The sequence below is a fragment of the Chiloscyllium plagiosum genome, unplaced genomic scaffold (genome assembly GCF_037043375.1).
Source record: "Chiloscyllium plagiosum isolate Xiang-an unplaced genomic scaffold, Cpla_swu_hap1 HiC_scaffold_5, whole genome shotgun sequence".
Lineage (NCBI taxonomy): Eukaryota > Metazoa > Chordata > Chondrichthyes > Orectolobiformes > Hemiscylliidae > Chiloscyllium > Chiloscyllium plagiosum.
The window spans coordinates 131,443,633-131,462,321 of record NW_028270143.1 but is presented as its reverse complement, the minus strand read 5'-3'; the positions used below and the strand labels follow the sequence as shown (position 1 = coordinate 131,462,321).

The following is an 18,689-nucleotide window of genomic DNA, read 5'->3' as shown; positions in this document are numbered from 1 at the left end:
AGGGACAGGGTTTATGGTCTTTTAGCAGAGTAACACAGGCAGGGACAGGGTTTATGGTCTTTTAGCAGAGTAACACAGGCAGGGACTGGGTTTATGGTCTTTTAGCAGAGTAACACAGGCAGGGACAGGGTTTTGGGTCTTTTAGCAGAGTAACACAGGCAGAGACAGGGTTTATGGTCTTTTAGCAGAGTAACACAGGCAGGGACAGGGTTTTGGGTCTTTTAGCAGAGTAACACAGGCAGGGACTGGGTTTATGGTCTTTTAGCAGAGTAACACAGGCAGGGACAGGGTTTTGGGTCTTTTAGCAGAGTAACACAGGCAGGGACAGGGTTTATGGTCTTTTAGCAGAGTAACACAGGCAGGGACAGGGTTTATGGTCTTTTAGCAGAGTAACACAGGCAGGGACAGGGTTTTGGGTCTTTTAGCAGAGTAACACAGGCAGAGACAGGGTTTATGGTCTTTTAGCAGAGTAACACAGGCAGGGACTGGGTTTATGGTCTTTTAGCAGAGTAACACAGGCAGGGACAGGGTTTATGGTCTTTTAGAGTAATACAGGCAGGGACAGGGTTTTGGGTCTTTTAGCAGAGTAACACAGGAAGGGACAGGGTTTATGGTCTTTTAGCAGAGTAACACAGACAGGGACAGGGTTTATGGTCTTTTAGCAGAGTAACACAGGCAGGGACAGGGTTTATGGTCTTTTAGCAGAGTAACACAGACAGGGACAGGGTTTATGGTCTTTTAGCAGAGTAACACAGGCAGGGACAGGGTTTATGGTCTTTTAGCAGAGTAACACAGGCAGAGACAGGGGTTATGGTCTTTTAGAGTAATACAGGCAGGGACAGGGTTTTGGGTCTTTTAGCAGAGTAACACAGGCAGGGACAGGGTTTATGGTCTTTTAGCAGAGTAACACAGACAGGGACAGGGTTTATGGTCTTTTAGCAGAGTAACACAGGCAGAGACAGGGTTTTGGGTCTTTTAGCAGAGTAACACAGGCAGGGACAGGGTTTATGGTCTTTTAGCAGAGTAACACAGGCAGGGACAGGGTTTATGGTCTTTTAGCAGAGTAACACAGGCAGGGACAGGGTTTTGGGTCTTTTAGCAGAGTAACACAGGCAGGGACTGGGTTTATGGTCTTTTAGCAGAGTAACACAGACAGGGACAGGGTTTATGGTCTTTTAGCAGAGTAACACAGGCAGGGACTGGGTTTATGGTCTTTTAGCAGAGTAACACAGGAAGGGACAGGGTTTATGGTCTTTTAGCAGAGTAACACAGGCAGGGACAGGGTTTATGGTCTTTTAGCAGAGTAATACAGGCAGGGACAGGGTTTATGGTCTTTCAGCAGAGTAACACAGGCAGTGACAGGGTTTAGGGTCTTTTAGCAGAGTAACACAGGCAGGGACAGGGTTTTGGGTCTTTTAGCAGAGTAACACAGGCAGGGACAGGGTTTATGGTCTTTTAGCAGAGTAACACAGGCAGGGACAGGGTTTTGGGTCTTTTAGCAGAGTAACACAGGCAGGGACTGGGTTTATGGTCTTTTAGCAGAGTAACACAGGCAGGGACAGGGTTTTGGGTCTTTTAGCAGAGTAACACAGGCAGGGACTGGGTGTATGGTCTTTTAGCAGAGTAACACAGGCAGGGACAGGGTTTTGGGTCTTTTAGCAGAGTAACACAGGCAGGGACTGGGTTTATGGTCTTTTAGCAGAGTAACACAGGCAGGGACAGGGTTTATGGTCTTTTAGCAGAGTAACACAGGCAGGGACAGGGTTTTGGGTCTTTTAGCAGAGTAACACAGGCAGGGACAGGGTTTATGGTCTTTTAGCAGAGTAACACAGGCAGGGACAGGGTTTATGGTCTTTTAGCAGAGTAACACAGGCAGGGACAGGGTTTATGGTCTTTTAGCAGAGTAACACAGGCAGGGACAGGGTTTTGGGTCTTTTAGCAGAGTAACACAGGAAGGGACAGGGTTTATGGTCTTTTAGCAGAGTAACACAGGCAGGGACTGGGTTTTGGGTCTTTTAGCAGAGTAACACAGGCAGGGACAGGGTTTTGGGTCTTTTAGCAGAGTAACACAGGCAGGGACAGGGTTTATGGTCTTTTAGCAGAGTAACACAGGCAGGGACAGGGTTCATGGTCTTTTAGCAGAGTAACACAGGCAGGGACAGAGTTTATGGTCTTTTAGCAGAGTAACACAGGCAGGGACAGGGTTTTGGGTCTTTTAGCAGAGTAACACAGGCAGGGACAGGGTTTATGGTCTTTTAGCAGAGTAACACAGGCAGGGACAGGGTTTTGGGTCTTTTAGCAGAGTAACACAGGCAGGGACAGGGTTTTGGGTCTTTTAGCAGAGTAACACAGGCAGGGACAGGGTTTGGGGTCTTTTAGCAGAGTAACACAGGCAGGGACAGGGTTTTGGGTCTTTTAGCAGAGTAACACAGGCAGGGACAGGGTTTTGGGTCTTTTAGCAGAGTAACACAGGCAGGGACAGGGTTTTGGGTCTTTTAGCAGAGTAACACAGGCAGGGACAGGGTTTATGGTCTTTTAGCAGAGTAACACAGGCAGGGACAGGGTTTTGGGTCTTTTAGCAGAGTAACACAGGCAGGGACAGGGTTTATGGTCTTTTAGCAGAGTAACACAGGCAGGGACAGGGTTTTGGGTCTTTTAGCAGAGTAACACAGGCAGAGACTGGGTTTATGGTCTTTTAGCAGAGTAACACAGGCAGGGACAGGGTTTTGGGTCTTTTAGCAGAGTAACACAGGCAGGGACAGGGTTTTGGGTCTTTTAGCAGAGTAACACAGGCAGGGACAGGGTTTTGGGTCTTTTAGCAGAGTAGCACAGGCAGGGACAGGGTTTATGGTCTTTTAGCAGAGTAACACAGGCAGGGACAGGGCTTATGGTCTTTTCGCAGAGTAACACAGGCAGGGACAGGGTTTATGGTCTTTTCGCAGAGTAACACAGGCAGGGACAGGGTTTATGGTCTTTTCGCAGAGTAACACAGGCAGGGACAGGGTTTATGGTCTTTTCGCAGAGTAACACAGGCAGGGACAGGGTTTATGGTCTTTTAGCAGAGTAACACAGGCAGGGACAGGGTTTATGGTCTTTTAGCAGAGTAGCACAGGCAGGGACAGGGCTTATGGTCTTTTAGCAGAGTAACACAGGCAGGGACAGGGTTTTGGGTCTTTTAGCAGAGTAACACAGGCAGGGACTGGGTTTTGGGTCTTTTAGCAGAGTAACACAGGCAGGGACAGGGTTTATGGTCTTTTCGCAGAGTAACACAAGCAGGGACAGGGTTTATGGTCTTTTAGCAGAGTAGCACAGGCAGGGACAGGGTTTATGGTCTTTTAGCAGAGTAACACAGGCAGGGACTGGGTTTTGGGTCTTTTAGCAGAGTAACACAGGCAGGGACAGGGTTTATGGTCTTTTCGCAGAGTAACACAGGCAGGGACAGGGTTTATGGTCTTTTAGCAGAGTAGCACAGGCAGGGACAGGGTTTTGGGTCTTTTAGCAGAATAGCACAGGCAGGGACAGGGTTTATGGTCTTTTCGCAGAGTAACACAGGCAGGGACAGGGTTTATGGTCTTTTAGCAGAGTAACACAGGCAGGGACAGGGTTTATCGTCTTTTAGCAGAGTAACACAGGCAGGGACAGGGTTTATGGTCCTTTAGCAGAGTAACACAGGCAGGGACAGGGTTTATGGTCTTTTAGCAGAGTAACACAGGCAGGGACAGGGTTTATCGTCTTTTAGCAGAGTAACACAGGCAGAGACAGGGTTTATGGTCTTTTAGCAGAGTAACACAGGCAGGGACTGGGTTTTGGGTCTTTTAGCAGAGTAACACAGGCAGGGACAGGGTTTTGGGTCTTTTAGCAGAGTAACACAGGCAGGGACAGGGTTTATGGTCTTTTAGCAGAGTAGCACAGGCAGGGACTGGGTTTATGGTCTTTTAGCAGAGTAACACAGGCAGGGACTGGGTTTTGGGTCTTTTAGCAGAGTAACACAGGCAGGGACAGGGTTTATGGTCTTTTAGCAGAGTAACACAGGCAGGGACAGGGTTTATGGTCTTTTAGCAGAGTAACACAGGCAGGGACTGGGTTTTGGGTCTTTTAGCAGAGTAACACAGGCAGGGACAGGGTTTATGGTCTTTTAGCAGAGTAACACAGGCAGGGACAGGGTTTATGGTCTTTTAGCAGAGTAGCACAGGCAGGGACTGGGTTTATGGTCTTTTAGCAGAGTAACACAGGCAGGGACAGGGTTTTGGGTCTTTTAGCAGAGTAGCACAGGCAGGGACTGGGTTTATGGTCTTTTAGCAGAGTAACACAGGCAGGGACAGGGTTTTGGGTCTTTTAGCAGAGTAACACAGGCAGGGACAGGGTTTATGGTCTTTTAGCAGAGTAACACAGGCAGGGACAGGGTTTCTGGTCTTTTAGCAGAGTAACACAGGCAGGGACAGGGTTTATGGTCCTTTAGCAGAGTAACACAGGCAGGGACTGGGTTTATGGTCTTTTAGCAGAGTAACACAGGCAGGGACAGGGTTTATGGTCCTTTAGCAGAGTAACACAGGCAGGGACAGGGTTTATGGTCTTTTAGCAGAGTAACACAGGCAGGGACAGGGTTTATGGTCTTTTAGCAGAGTAACACAGGCAGGGACAGGGTTTATGGTCTTTTAGCAGAGTAACACAGGCAGGGACAGGGTTTATGGTCCTTTAGCAGAGTAACACAGGCAGGGACAGGGTTTATGGTCTTTTAGCAGAGTAACACAGGCAGGGACAGGGTTTATGGTCTTTTAGCAGAGTAACACAGGCAGGGACAGGGTTTATGGTCTTTTAGCAGAGTAACACAGGCAGGGACTGGGTTTTGGGTCTTTTAGCAGAGTAACACAGGCAGGGACAGGGTTTATGGTCTTTTAGCAGAGTAACACAGGCAGGGACTGGGTTTTGGGTCTTTTAGCAGAGTAACACAGGCAGGGACAGGGTTTATGGTCTTTTAGCAGAGTAACACAGGCAGGGACAGGGTTTATGGTCCTTTAGCAGAGTAACACAGGCAGGGACTGGGTTTTGGGTCTTTTAGCAGAGTAACACAGGCAGGGACAGGGTTTATGGTCTTTTAGCAGAGTAACACAGGCAGGGACTGGGTTTTGGGTCTTTTAGCAGAGTAACACAGGCAGGGACAGGGTTTATGGTCTTTTAGCAGAGTAACACAGGCAGGGACAGGGTTTATGGTCTTTTAGCAGAGTAACACAGGCAGGGACTGGGTTTTGGGTCTTTTAGCAGAGTAACACAGGCAGGGACAGGGTTTATGGTCTTTTAGCAGAGTAACACAGGCAGGGACAGGGTTTATGGTCTTTTCGCAGAGTAACACAGGCAGGGACTGGGTTTATGGTCTTTTAGCAGAGTAACACAGGCAGGGACAGGGTTTTGGGTCTTTTAGCAGAGTAACACAGGCAGGGACAGGGTTTTGGGTCTTTTAGCAGAGTAACACAGGCAGGGACAGGGTTTATGGTCTTTTAGCAGAGTAGCACAGGCAGGGACTGGGTTTATGGTCTTTTAGCAGAGTAACACAGGCAGGGACAGGGTTTATGGTCTTTTAGCAGAGTAACACAGGCAGGGACAGGGTTTATGGTCTTTTAGCAGAGTAACACAGGCAGGGACAGGGTTTATGGTCTTTTAGCAGAGTAACACAGGCAGGGACAGGGTTTATGGTCTTTTCGCAGAGTAACACAGGCAGGGACAGGGTTTATGGTCTTTTAGCAGAGTAACACAGGCAGGGACAGGGTTTATGGTCTTTTAGCAGAGTAACACAGGCAGGGACTGCGTTTTGGGTCTTTTAGCAGAGTAACACAGGCAGGGACAGGGTTTTGGGTCTTTTAGCAGAGTAACACAGGCAGGGACAGGGTTTATGGTCTTTTAGCAGAGTAACACAGGCAGGGACAGGGTTTATGGTCTTTTAGCAGAGTAACACAGGCAGGGACAGGGTTTATGGTCTTTTAGCAGAGTAACACAGGCAGAGACAGGGTTTATGGTCTTTTAGCAGAGTAACACAGGCAGGGACAGGGTTTTGGGTCTTTTAGCAGAGTAACACAGGCAGGGACAGGATTTATGGTCTTTTAGCAGAGTAACACAGGCAGGGACAGGGTTTATGGTCTTTTAGCAGAGTAACACAGGCAGGGACAGGGTTTATGGTCTTTTAGCAGAGTAACACAGGCAGAGACAGGGTTTTGGGTCTTTTAGCAGAGTAACACAGGCAGGGACAGGATTTATGGTCTTTTAGCAGAGTAACACAGGCAGGGACAGGGTTTATGGTCTTTTAGCAGAGTAACACAGGCAGGGACAGGGTTTATGGTCTTTTAGCAGAGTAACACAGGCAGGGACAGGGTTTATGGTCTTTTAGCAGAGTAACACAGGCAGGGACAGGGTTTTGGGTCTTTTAGCAGAGTAACACAGGCAGGGACAGGGTTTTGGGTCTTTTAGCAGAGTAGCACAGGCAGGGACAGGGTTTATGGTCTTTTAGCAGAGTAACACAGGCAGGGACTGGGTTTATGGTCTTTTAGCAGAGTAACACAGGCAGGGACAGGGTTTATGGTCTTTTAGCAGAGTAACACAGGCAGAGACAGGGTTTATGGTCTTTTAGCAGAGTAACACAGGCAGGGACAGGGTTTTGGGTCTTTTAGCAGAGTAGCACAGGCAGGGACAGGGTTTATGGTCTTTTAGCAGAGTAACACAGGCGGGGACAGGGTTTTGGGTCTTTTAGCAGAGTAACACAGGCAGAGACAGGGTTTATGGTCTTTTAGCAGAGTAACACAGGCGGGGACAGGGTTTTGGGTCTTTTAGCAGAGTAGCACAGGCAGGGACAGGGTTTATGGTCTTTTAGCAGAGTAACACAGGCAGGGACAGGGTTTTGGGTCTTTTAGCAGAGTAACACAGGCAGAGACAGGGTTTATGGTCTTTTAGCAGAGTAACACAGGCAGGGACAAGGTTTATGGTCTTTTAGCAGAGTAACACAGGCAGGGACTGGGTTTATGGTCTTTTAGCAGAGTAACACAGGCAGGGACAGGGTTTTGGGTCTTTTAACAGAGTAACACAGGCAGGGACAGGGTTTTGGGTCTTTTAGCAGAGTAACACAGGCAGGGACTGGGTTTATGGTCTTTTAGCAGAGTAACACAGGCAGGGACAGGGTTTATGGTATTTTAGCAGAGTAACACAGGCAGGGACTGGGTTTATGGTCTTTTAGCAGAGTAACACAGGCAGGGACAGGGTTTATGGTCTTTTAGCAGAGTAACACAGGCAGGGACAGGGTTTATGGTCTTTTAGCAGAGTAACACAGGCAGGGACAGGGTTTATGGTCTTTTAGCAGAGTAACAGGCAGGGACAGGGTTTATGGTCTTTTAGCAGAGTAACACAGGCAGGGACAGGGTTTATGGTCTTTTAGCAGAGTAACACAGGCAGGGACAGGGTTTATGGTCTTTTAGCAGAGTAACACAGGCAGAGACAGGGTTTTGGGTCTTTTAGCAGAGTAACACAGGCAGGGACAGGGTTTATGGTCTTTTAGCAGAGTAACACAGGCAGAGACAGGGTTTTGGGTCTTTTAGCAGAGTAACACAGGCAGGGACTGGGTTTATGGTCTTTTAGCAGAGTAACACAGGCAGAGACAGGGTTTATGGACTTTTAGCAGAGTAACACAGGCAGGGACAGGGTTTTGGGTCTTTTAGCAGAGTAACACAGGCAGGGACAGGGTTTATGGTCTTTTAGCAGAGTAACACAGGCAGAGACAGGGTTTATGGTCTTTTAGCAGAGTAACACAGGCAGGGACAGGGTTTATGGTCTTTTAGCAGAGTAACACAGGCAGGGACAGGGTTTATGGTCTTTTAGCAGAGTAACACAGGCAGGGACAGGGTTTATGGTCTTTTAGCAGAGTAACACAGGCAGAGACAGGGTTTATGGACTTTTAGCAGAGTAACACAGGCAGGGACAGGGTTTTGGGTCTTTTAGCAGAGTAACACAGGCAGGGACAGGGTTTATGGTCTTTTAGCAGAGTAACACAGGCAGAGACAGGGTTTATGGTCTTTTAGCAGAGTAACACAGGCAGGGACAGGGTTTATGGTCTTTTAGCAGAGTAACACAGGCAGGGACAGGGTTTATGGTCTTTTAGCAGAGTAACACAGGCAGGGACAGGGTTTTGGGTCTTTTAGCAGAGTAACACAGACAGGGACAGGGTTTATGGTCTTTTAGCAGAGTAACAGGCAGGGACAGGGTTTATGGTCTTTTAGCAGAGTAACACAGGCAGGGACTGGGTTTATGGTCTTTTAGCAGAGTAACACAGGCAGGGACAGGGTTTTGGGTCTTTTAGCAGAGTAACACAGGCAGAGACAGGGTTTTGGGTCTTTTAGCAGAGTAACACAGGCAGGGACAGGGTTTATGGTCTTTTAGCAGAGTAACACAGGCAGGGACAGGGTTTATGGTCTTTTAGCAGAGTAACACAGGCAGGGACTGGGTTTATGGTCTTTTAGCAGAGTAACACAGGCAGGGACAGGGTTTTGGGTCTTTTAGCAGAGTAACACAGGCAGAGACAGGGTTTATGGTCTTTTAGCAGAGTAACACAGGCAGGGACAGGGTTTTGGGTCTTTTAGCAGAGTAACACAGGCAGGGACTGGGTTTATGGTCTTTTAGCAGAGTAACACAGGCAGGGACAGGGTTTTGGGTCTTTTAGCAGAGTAACACAGGCAGGGACAGGGTTTATGGTCTTTTAGCAGAGTAACACAGGCAGGGACAGGGTTTATGGTCTTTTAGCAGAGTAACACAGGCAGGGACAGGGTTTTGGGTCTTTTAGCAGAGTAACACAGGCAGAGACAGGGTTTATGGTCTTTTAGCAGAGTAACACAGGCAGGGACAGGGTTTTGGGTCTTTTAGCAGAGTAACACAGGCAGGGACAGGGTTTATGGTCTTTTAGCAGAGTAACACAGGCAGGGACTGGGTTTATGGTCTTTTAGCAGAGTAACACAGGCAGGGACAGGGTTTATGGTCTTTTAGAGTAATACAGGCAGGGACAGGGTTTTGGGTCTTTTAGCAGAGTAACACAGGAAGGGACAGGGTTTATGGTCTTTTAGCAGAGTAACACAGACAGGGACAGGGTTTATGGTCTTTTAGCAGAGTAACACAGGCAGGGACAGGGTTTATGGTCCTTTAGCAGAGTAACACAGGCAGGGACAGGGTTTATGGTCTTTTAGCAGAGTAACACAGACAGGGACAGGGTTTATGGTCTTTTAGCAGAGTAACACAGGCAGGGACAGGGTTTATGGTCTTTTAGCAGAGTAACACAGGCAGAGACAGGGGTTATGGTCTTTTAGAGTAATACAGGCAGGGACAGGGTTTTGGGTCTTTTAGCAGAGTAACACAGGCAGGGACAGGGTTTATGGTCTTTTAGCAGAGTAACACAGACAGGGACAGGGTTTATGGTCTTTTAGCAGAGTAACACAGGCAGAGACAGGGTTTTGGGTCTTTTAGCAGAGTAACACAGGCAGGGACAGGGTTTATGGTCTTTTAGCAGAGTAACACAGGCAGGGACAGGGTTTATGGTCTTTTAGCAGAGTAACACAGGCAGGGACAGGGTTTTGGGTCTTTTAGCAGAGTAACACAGGCAGGGACTGGGTTTATGGTCTTTTAGCAGAGTAACACAGACAGGGACAGGGTTTATGGTCTTTTAGCAGAGTAACACAGGCAGGGACTGGGTTTATGGTCTTTTAGCAGAGTAACACAGGAAGGGACAGGGTTTATGGTCTTTTAGCAGAGTAACACAGGCAGGGACAGGGTTTATGGTCTTTTAGCAGAGTAATACAGGCAGGGACAGGGTTTATGGTCTTTCAGCAGAGTAACACAGGCAGTGACAGGGTTTAGGGTCTTTTAGCAGAGTAACACAGGCAGGGACAGGGTTTTGGGTCTTTTAGCAGAGTAACACAGGCAGGGACAGGGTTTATGGTCTTTTAGCAGAGTAACACAGGCAGGGACAGGGTTTTGGGTCTTTTAGCAGAGTAACACAGGCAGGGACTGGGTTTATGGTCTTTTAGCAGAGTAACACAGGCAGGGACAGGGTTTTGGGTCTTTTAGCAGAGTAACACAGGCAGGGACTGGGTGTATGGTCTTTTAGCAGAGTAACACAGGCAGGGACAGGGTTTTGGGTCTTTTAGCAGAGTAACACAGGCAGGGACTGGGTTTATGGTCTTTTAGCAGAGTAACACAGGCAGGGACAGGGTTTATGGTCTTTTAGCAGAGTAACACAGGCAGGGACAGGGTTTTGGGTCTTTTAGCAGAGTAACACAGGCAGGGACAGGGTTTATGGTCTTTTAGCAGAGTAACACAGGCAGGGACAGGGTTTATGGTCTTTTAGCAGAGTAACACAGGCAGGGACAGGGTTTATGGTCTTTTAGCAGAGTAACACAGGCAGGGACAGGGTTTTGGGTCTTTTAGCAGAGTAACACAGGAAGGGACAGGGTTTATGGTCTTTTAGCAGAGTAACACAGGCAGGGACTGGGTTTTGGGTCTTTTAGCAGAGTAACACAGGCAGGGACAGGGTTTTGGGTCTTTTAGCAGAGTAACACAGGCAGGGACAGGGTTTATGGTCTTTTAGCAGAGTAACACAGGCAGGGACAGGGTTCATGGTCTTTTAGCAGAGTAACACAGGCAGGGACAGAGTTTATGGTCTTTTAGCAGAGTAACACAGGCAGGGACAGGGTTTTGGGTCTTTTAGCAGAGTAACACAGGCAGGGACAGGGTTTATGGTCTTTTAGCAGAGTAACACAGGCAGGGACAGGGTTTTGGGTCTTTTAGCAGAGTAACACAGGCAGGGACAGGGTTTTGGGTCTTTTAGCAGAGTAACACAGGCAGGGACAGGGTTTTGGGTCTTTTAGCAGAGTAACACAGGCAGGGACAGGGTTTTGGGTCTTTTAGCAGAGTAACACAGGCAGGGACAGGGTTTATGGTCTTTTAGCAGAGTAACACAGGCAGGGACAGGGTTTTGGGTCTTTTAGCAGAGTAACACAGGCAGGGACAGGGTTTATGGTCTTTTAGCAGAGTAACACAGGCAGGGACAGGGTTTTGGGTCTTTTAGCAGAGTAACACAGGCAGAGACTGGGTTTATGGTCTTTTAGCAGAGTAACACAGGCAGGGACAGGGTTTTGGGTCTTTTAGCAGAGTAACACAGGCAGGGACAGGGTTTTGGGTCTTTTAGCAGAGTAACACAGGCAGGGACAGGGTTTTGGGTCTTTTAGCAGAGTAACACAGGCAGGGACAGGGTTTTGGGTCTTTTAGCAGAGTAACACAGGCAGGGACAGGGTTTATGGTCTTTTAGCAGAGTAACACAGGCAGGGACAGGGCTTATGGTCTTTTCGCAGAGTAACACAGGCAGGGACAGGGTTTATGGTCTTTTCGCAGAGTAACACAGGCAGGGACAGGGTTTATGGTCTTTTCGCAGAGTAACACAGGCAGGGACAGGGTTTATGGTCTTTTCGCAGAGTAACACAGGCAGGGACAGGGTTTATGGTCTTTTAGCAGAGTAACACAGGCAGGGACAGGGTTTATGGTCTTTTAGCAGAGTAGCACAGGCAGGGACAGGGCTTATGGTCTTTTAGCAGAGTAACACAGGCAGGGACAGGGTTTTGGGTCTTTTAGCAGAGTAACACAGGCAGGGACTGGGTTTTGGGTCTTTTAGCAGAGTAACACAGGCAGGGACAGGGTTTATGGTCTTTTCGCAGAGTAACACAAGCAGGGACAGGGTTTATGGTCTTTTAGCAGAGTAGCACAGGCAGGGACAGGGTTTATGGTCTTTTAGCAGAGTAACACAGGCAGGGACTGGGTTTTGGGTCTTTTAGCAGAGTAACACAGGCAGGGACAGGGTTTATGGTCTTTTCGCAGAGTAACACAGGCAGGGACAGGGTTTATGGTCTTTTAGCAGAGTAGCACAGGCAGGGACAGGGTTTTGGGTCTTTTAGCAGAATAGCACAGGCAGGGACAGGGTTTATGGTCTTTTCGCAGAGTAACACAGGCAGGGACAGGGTTTATGGTCTTTTAGCAGAGTAACACAGGCAGGGACAGGGTTTATCGTCTTTTAGCAGAGTAACACAGGCAGGGACAGGGTTTATGGTCCTTTAGCAGAGTAACACAGGCAGGGACAGGGTTTATGGTCTTTTAGCAGAGTAACACAGGCAGGGACAGGGTTTATCGTCTTTTAGCAGAGTAACACAGGCAGAGACAGGGTTTATGGTCTTTTAGCAGAGTAACACAGGCAGGGACTGGGTTTTGGGTCTTTTAGCAGAGTAACACAGGCAGGGACAGGGTTTTGGGTCTTTTAGCAGAGTAACACAGGCAGGGACAGGGTTTATGGTCTTTTAGCAGAGTAGCACAGGCAGGGACTGGGTTTATGGTCTTTTAGCAGAGTAACACAGGCAGGGACTGGGTTTTGGGTCTTTTAGCAGAGTAACACAGGCAGGGACAGGGTTTATGGTCTTTTAGCAGAGTAACACAGGCAGGGACAGGGTTTATGGTCTTTTAGCAGAGTAACACAGGCAGGGACTGGGTTTTGGGTCTTTTAGCAGAGTAACACAGGCAGGGACAGGGTTTATGGTCTTTTAGCAGAGTAACACAGGCAGGGACAGGGTTTATGGTCTTTTAGCAGAGTAGCACAGGCAGGGACTGGGTTTATGGTCTTTTAGCAGAGTAGCACAGGCAGGGACTGGGTTTATGGTCTTTTAGCAGAGTAACACAGGCAGGGACAGGGTTTTGGGTCTTTTAGCAGAGTAACACAGGCAGGGACAGGGTTTATGGTCTTTTAGCAGAGTAACACAGGCAGGGACAGGGTTTCTGGTCTTTTAGCAGAGTAACACAGGCAGGGACAGGGTTTATGGTCCTTTAGCAGAGTAACACAGGCAGGGACTGGGTTTATGGTCTTTTAGCAGAGTAACACAGGCAGGGACAGGGTTTATGGTCCTTTAGCAGAGTAACACAGGCAGGGACAGGGTTTATGGTCTTTTAGCAGAGTAACACAGGCAGGGACAGGGTTTATGGTCTTTTAGCAGAGTAACACAGGCAGGGACAGGGTTTATGGTCTTTTAGCAGAGTAACACAGGCAGGGACAGGGTTTATGGTCCTTTAGCAGAGTAACACAGGCAGGGACAGGGTTTATGGTCTTTTAGCAGAGTAACACAGGCAGGGACAGGGTTTATGGTCTTTTAGCAGAGTAACACAGGCAGGGACAGGGTTTATGGTCTTTTAGCAGAGTAACACAGGCAGGGACTGGGTTTTGGGTCTTTTAGCAGAGTAACACAGGCAGGGACAGGGTTTATGGTCTTTTAGCAGAGTAACACAGGCAGGGACTGGGTTTTGGGTCTTTTAGCAGAGTAACACAGGCAGGGACAGGGTTTATGGTCTTTTAGCAGAGTAACACAGGCAGGGACAGGGTTTATGGTCCTTTAGCAGAGTAACACAGGCAGGGACTGGGTTTTGGGTCTTTTAGCAGAGTAACACAGGCAGGGACAGGGTTTATGGTCTTTTAGCAGAGTAACACAGGCAGGGACTGGGTTTTGGGTCTTTTAGCAGAGTAACACAGGCAGGGACAGGGTTTATGGTCTTTTAGCAGAGTAACACAGGCAGGGACAGGGTTTATGGTCTTTTAGCAGAGTAACACAGGCAGGGACTGGGTTTTGGGTCTTTTAGCAGAGTAACACAGGCAGGGACAGGGTTTATGGTCTTTTAGCAGAGTAACACAGGCAGGGACAGGGTTTATGGTCTTTTCGCAGAGTAACACAGGCAGGGACTGGGTTTATGGTCTTTTAGCAGAGTAACACAGGCAGGGACAGGGTTTTGGGTCTTTTAGCAGAGTAACACAGGCAGAGACAGGGTTTATGGTCTTTTAGCAGAGTAACACAGGCAGGGACAGGGTTTTGGGTCTTTTAGCAGAGTAACACAGGCAGGGACAGGGTTTTGGGTCTTTTAGCAGAGTAACACAGGCAGAGACAGGGTTTATGGTCTTTTAGCAGAGTAACACAGGCAGGGACAGGGTTTTGGGTCTTTTAGCAGAGTAACACAGGCAGGGACAGGGTTTTGGGTCTTTTAGCAGAGTAACACAGGCAGGGACAGGGTTTATGGTCTTTTAGCAGAGTAGCACAGGCAGGGACTGGGTTTATGGTCTTTTAGCAGAGTAACACAGGCAGGGACAGGGTTTATGGTCTTTTAGCAGAGTAACACAGGCAGGGACAGGGTTTATGGTCTTTTAGCAGAGTAACACAGGCAGGGACAGGGTTTATCGTCTTTTAGCAGAGTAACACAGGCAGGGACAGGGTTTATGGTCTTTTCGCAGAGTAACACAGGCAGGGACAGGGTTTATGGTCTTTTAGCAGAGTAACACAGGCAGGGACAGGGTTTATGGTCTTTTAGCAGAGTAACACAGGCAGGGACTGCGTTTTGGGTCTTTTAGCAGAGTAACACAGGCAGGGACAGGGTTTTGGGTCTTTTAGCAGAGTAACACAGGCAGGGACAGGGTTTTGGGTCTTTTAGCAGAGTAACACAGGCAGGGACAGGGTTTATGGTCCTTTAGCAGAGTAACACAGGCAGGGACAGGGTTTATGGTCTTTTAGCAGAGTAACACAGGCAGGGACAGGGTTTATGGTCTTTTAGCAGAGTAACACAGGCAGGGACAGGGTTTATGGTCTTTTAGCAGAGTAACACAGGCAGGGACAGGGTTTATGGTCTTTTAGCAGAGTAACACAGGCAGGGACAGGGTTTTGGGTCTTTTAGCAGAGTAACACAGGCAGGGACAGGGTTTATGGTCTTTTAGCAGAGTAACACAGGCAGGGACAGGGTTTTGGGTCTTTTAGCAGAGTAACACAGGCAGGGACAGGGTTTATGGTCTTTTAGCAGAGTAACACAGGCAGGGACAGGGTTTTGGGTCTTTTAGCAGAGTAACACAGGCAGGGACAGGGTTTATGGTCTTTTAGCAGAGTAGCACAGGCAGGGACAGGGTTTATGGTCCTTTAGCAGAGTAACACAGGCAGGGACTGGGTTTATGGTCCTTTAGCAGAGTAGCACAGGCAGGGACAGGGTTTATCGTCCTTTAGCAGAGTAGCACAGGCAGGGACAGGGTTTTGGGTCTTTTAGCAGAGTAACACAGGCAGGGACAGCGTTTTGGGTCTTTTAGCAGAGTAACACAGGCAGGGACAGGGTTTATGGTCTTTTAGCAGAGTAACACAGGCAGGGACTGCGTTTTGGGTCTTTTAGCAGAGTAACACAGGCAGGGACAGGGTTTATGGTCTTTTCGCAGAGTAACACAGGCAGGGACAGGGTTTTGGGTCTTTTAGCAGAGTAACACAGGCAGGGACAGGGTTTATGGTCCTTTAGCAGAGTAACACAGGCAGGGACAGGGTTTTGGGTCTTTTAGCAGAGTAACACAGGCAGGGACAGCGTTTTGGGTCTTTTAGCAGAGTAACACAGGCAGGGACTGCGTTTTGGGTCTTTTAGCAGAGTAACACAGGCAGGGACAGGGTTTATGGTCTTTTCGCAGAGTAACACAGGCAGGGACAGGGTTTTGGGTCTTTTAGCAGAGTAACACAGGCAGGGACAGGGTTTATGGTCTTTTAGCAGAGTAACACAGGCAGGGACAGGGTTTATGGTCCTTTAGCAGAGTAACACAGGCAGGGACAGGGTTTATGGTCTTTTAGCAGAGTAACACAGGCAGGGACAGGGTTTATGGTCTTTTAGCAGAGTAACACAGGCAGGGACAGGGTTTATGGTCTTTTAGCAGAGTAACACAGGCAGGGACTGGGTTTATGGTCTTTTAGCAGAGTAACACAGGCAGGGACAGCGTTTTGGGTCTTTTAGCAGAGTAACACAGGCAGGGACAGGGTTTATGGTCTTTTAGCAGAGTAACACAGGCAGGGACAGGGTTTATGGTCCTTTAGCAGAGTAACACAGGCAGGGACAGGGTTTATGGTCCTTTAGCAGAGTAGCACAGGCAGGGACAGGGTTTTGGGTCTTTTAGCAGAGTAACACAGGCAGGGACAGGGTTTTGGGTCTTTTAGCAGAGTAACACAGGCAGGGACAGGGTTTTGGGTCTTTTAGCAGAGTAACACAGGCAGGGACAGGGTTTTGGGTCTTTTAGCAGAGTAACACAGACAGGGACAGGGTTTATGGTCTTTTAGCAGAGTAACACAGGCAGGGACAGGGTTTATGGTCTTTTAGCAGAGTAACACAGGCAGGGACAGGGTTTATGGTCTTTTAGCAGAGTAACACAGGCAGGGACAGGGTTTATGGTCCTTTAGCAGAGTAGCACAGGCAGGGACAGGGTTTTGGGTCTTTTAGCAGAGTAACACAGGCAGGGACAGCGTTTTGGGTCTTTTAGCAGAGTAACACAGGCAGGGACAGGGTTTTGGGTCTTTTAGCAGAGTAACACAGGCAGGGACAGGGTTTATGGTCCTTTAGCAGAGTAACACAGGCAGGGACAGGGTTTATGGTCTTTTCGCAGAGTAACACAGGCAGGGACAGGGTTTATGGTCCTTTAGCAGAGTAACACAGGCGGGGACAGGGTTTTGGGTCTTTTAGCAGAGTAACACAGGCAGGGACAGGGTTTATGGTCTTTTAGCAGAGTAACACAGGCAGGGACAGGGTTTATGGTCTTTTAGCAGAGTAACACAGGCAGAGACAGGGTTTATGGTCTTTTAGCAGAGTAACACAGGCAGGGACTGGGTTTTGGGTCTTTTAGCAGAGTAACACAGGCAGGGACAGGGTTTATGGTCTTTTCGCAGAGTAACACAGGCAGGGACAGGGTTTATGGTCTTTTAGCAGAGTAACACAGGCAGGGACAGGGTTTATGGTCTTTTAGCAGAGTAACACAGGCAGAGACAGGGTTTATGGTCTTTTAGCAGAGTAACACAGGCAGGGACAGGGTTTTGGGTCTTTTAGCAGAGTAACACAGGCAGGGACAGGGTTTTGGGTCTTTTAGCAGAGTAACACAGGCAGGGACAGGGTTTTGGGTCTTTTAGCAGAGTAACACAGGCAGGGACAGGGTTTATGGTCTTTTAGCAGAGTAGCACAGGCAGGGACTGGGTTTATGGTCTTTTAGCAGAGTAACACAGGCAGGGACAGGGTTTATGGTCCTTTAGCAGAGTAACACAGGCAGGGACAGGGTTTATGGTCTTTTAGCAGAGTAACACAGGCAGGGACAGGGTTTATCGTCTTTTAGCAGAGTAACACAGGCAGGGACAGGGTTTATGGTCTTTTCGCAGAGTAACACAGGCAGGGACAGGGTTTATGGTCTTTTAGCAGAGTAACACAGGCAGGGACAGCGTTTTGGGTCTTTTAGCAGAGTAACACAGGCAGGGACAGGGTTTTGGGTCTTTTAGCAGAGTAACACAGGCAGGGACAGGGTTTATGGTCCTTTAGCAGAGTAACACAGGCAGGGACAGGGTTTATGGTCCTTTAGCAGAGTAGCACAGGCAGGGACAGGGTTTTGGGTCTTTTAGCAGAGTAACACAGGCAGGGACAGCGTTTTGGGTCTTTTAGCAGAGTAACACAGGCAGGGACTGCGTTTTGGGTCTTTTAGCAGAGTAACACAGGCAGGGACAGGGTTTATGGTCTTTTAGCAGAGTAACACAGGCAGGGACAGGGTTTATGGTCTTTTAGCAGAGTAACACAGGCAGGGACAGGGTTTATGGTCCTTTAGCAGAGTAACACAGGCAGGGACAGGGTTTATGGTCTTTTAGCAGAGTAACACAGGCAGGGACAGGGTTTATGGTCCTTTAGCAGAGTAACACAGGCAGGGACTGGGTTTATGGTCCTTTAGCAGAGTAACACAGGCAGGGACAGGGTTTTGGGTCTTTTAGCAGAGTAACACAGGCAGGGACAGGATTTATGGTCTTTTAGCAGAGTAACACAGGCAGGGACTGGGTTTATGGTCCTTTAGCAGAGTAACACAGGCAGGGACTGGGTTTTGGGTCTTTTAGCAGAGTAACACAGGCAGGGACAGGATTTATGGTCTTTTAGCAGAGTAACACAGGCAGGGACTGGGTTTATGGTCCTTTAGCAGAGTAACACAGGCAGGGACTGGGTTTATGGTCTTTTAGCAGAGTAACACAGGCAGGGACAGGGTTTATGGTCCTTTAGCAGAGTAACACAGGCAGGGACTGGGTTTTGGGTCTTTTAGCAGAGTAACACAGGCGGGGACAGGGTGTGGGGTCCTGTGGAATGCATTAGCGGACAGTGGTATAATCAATCGGGTTTTTTGCATGTGTTCCTGCCCCGGAATGGACAGAGCTGCTGTCTCGGGGGTTTTACCTGAGCCGTTTGCTGTCGCTCAGTTCCGGCTCCGGCTCTTGCAGCTTCTTCAGGTCCCGGTGACTCAGAGTCCGGGACGCCTTACTCACTCCCTCCGGCACCGAGCCTGAGCCATGTCCACGACGCCGCACAGCAGCGGGCACCCCCGGAGTCCCGCTCATGGCTGGGGCTGAGCGGCCGCTCCGCTCGGGGTCAGGCCACAGCTCGGTCTGAGGGAGGGGGCGGGGCGGGGCTCCCGGGCGGGGGCGGGGCTCCCTGACTGGGGCGGGGCTTCCTGGCTAGGGCGGGGCTTCCTCTCTGGGCCGGGAAGAGGGGGCGGGGCTCCCGGACTGGGGCGGGGCTTCCTGGCTAGGGCGGGGCTTCCTCTCTGGGCCGGGAAGAGAGGGCGG

General features: G+C 49.0%; 1 protein-coding gene across 2 annotated transcripts in view; it reads right to left on the bottom strand.

Moving 5' to 3' along the window:
* LOC122550344 (diacylglycerol O-acyltransferase 1-like) overlaps positions 1 to 18,501 on the bottom strand; it is a 135,930-nt gene extending 117,429 nt beyond the window's left edge. The window contains exon 1 of one of the 2 annotated variants that reach the window (XM_087987670.1): positions 18,301 to 18,501. In XM_087987670.1, coding sequence (XP_087843796.1) covers positions 18,301 to 18,461 — 161 coding nt within the window. In that variant the 5' untranslated portion in view covers positions 18,462 to 18,501. The remainder of the gene's footprint in view (positions 1 to 18,300) is intronic. The other variant, XM_087987671.1, reaches the window with a different exon arrangement.
* Between the last annotated feature and the right edge of the window lie 188 nt (positions 18,502 to 18,689).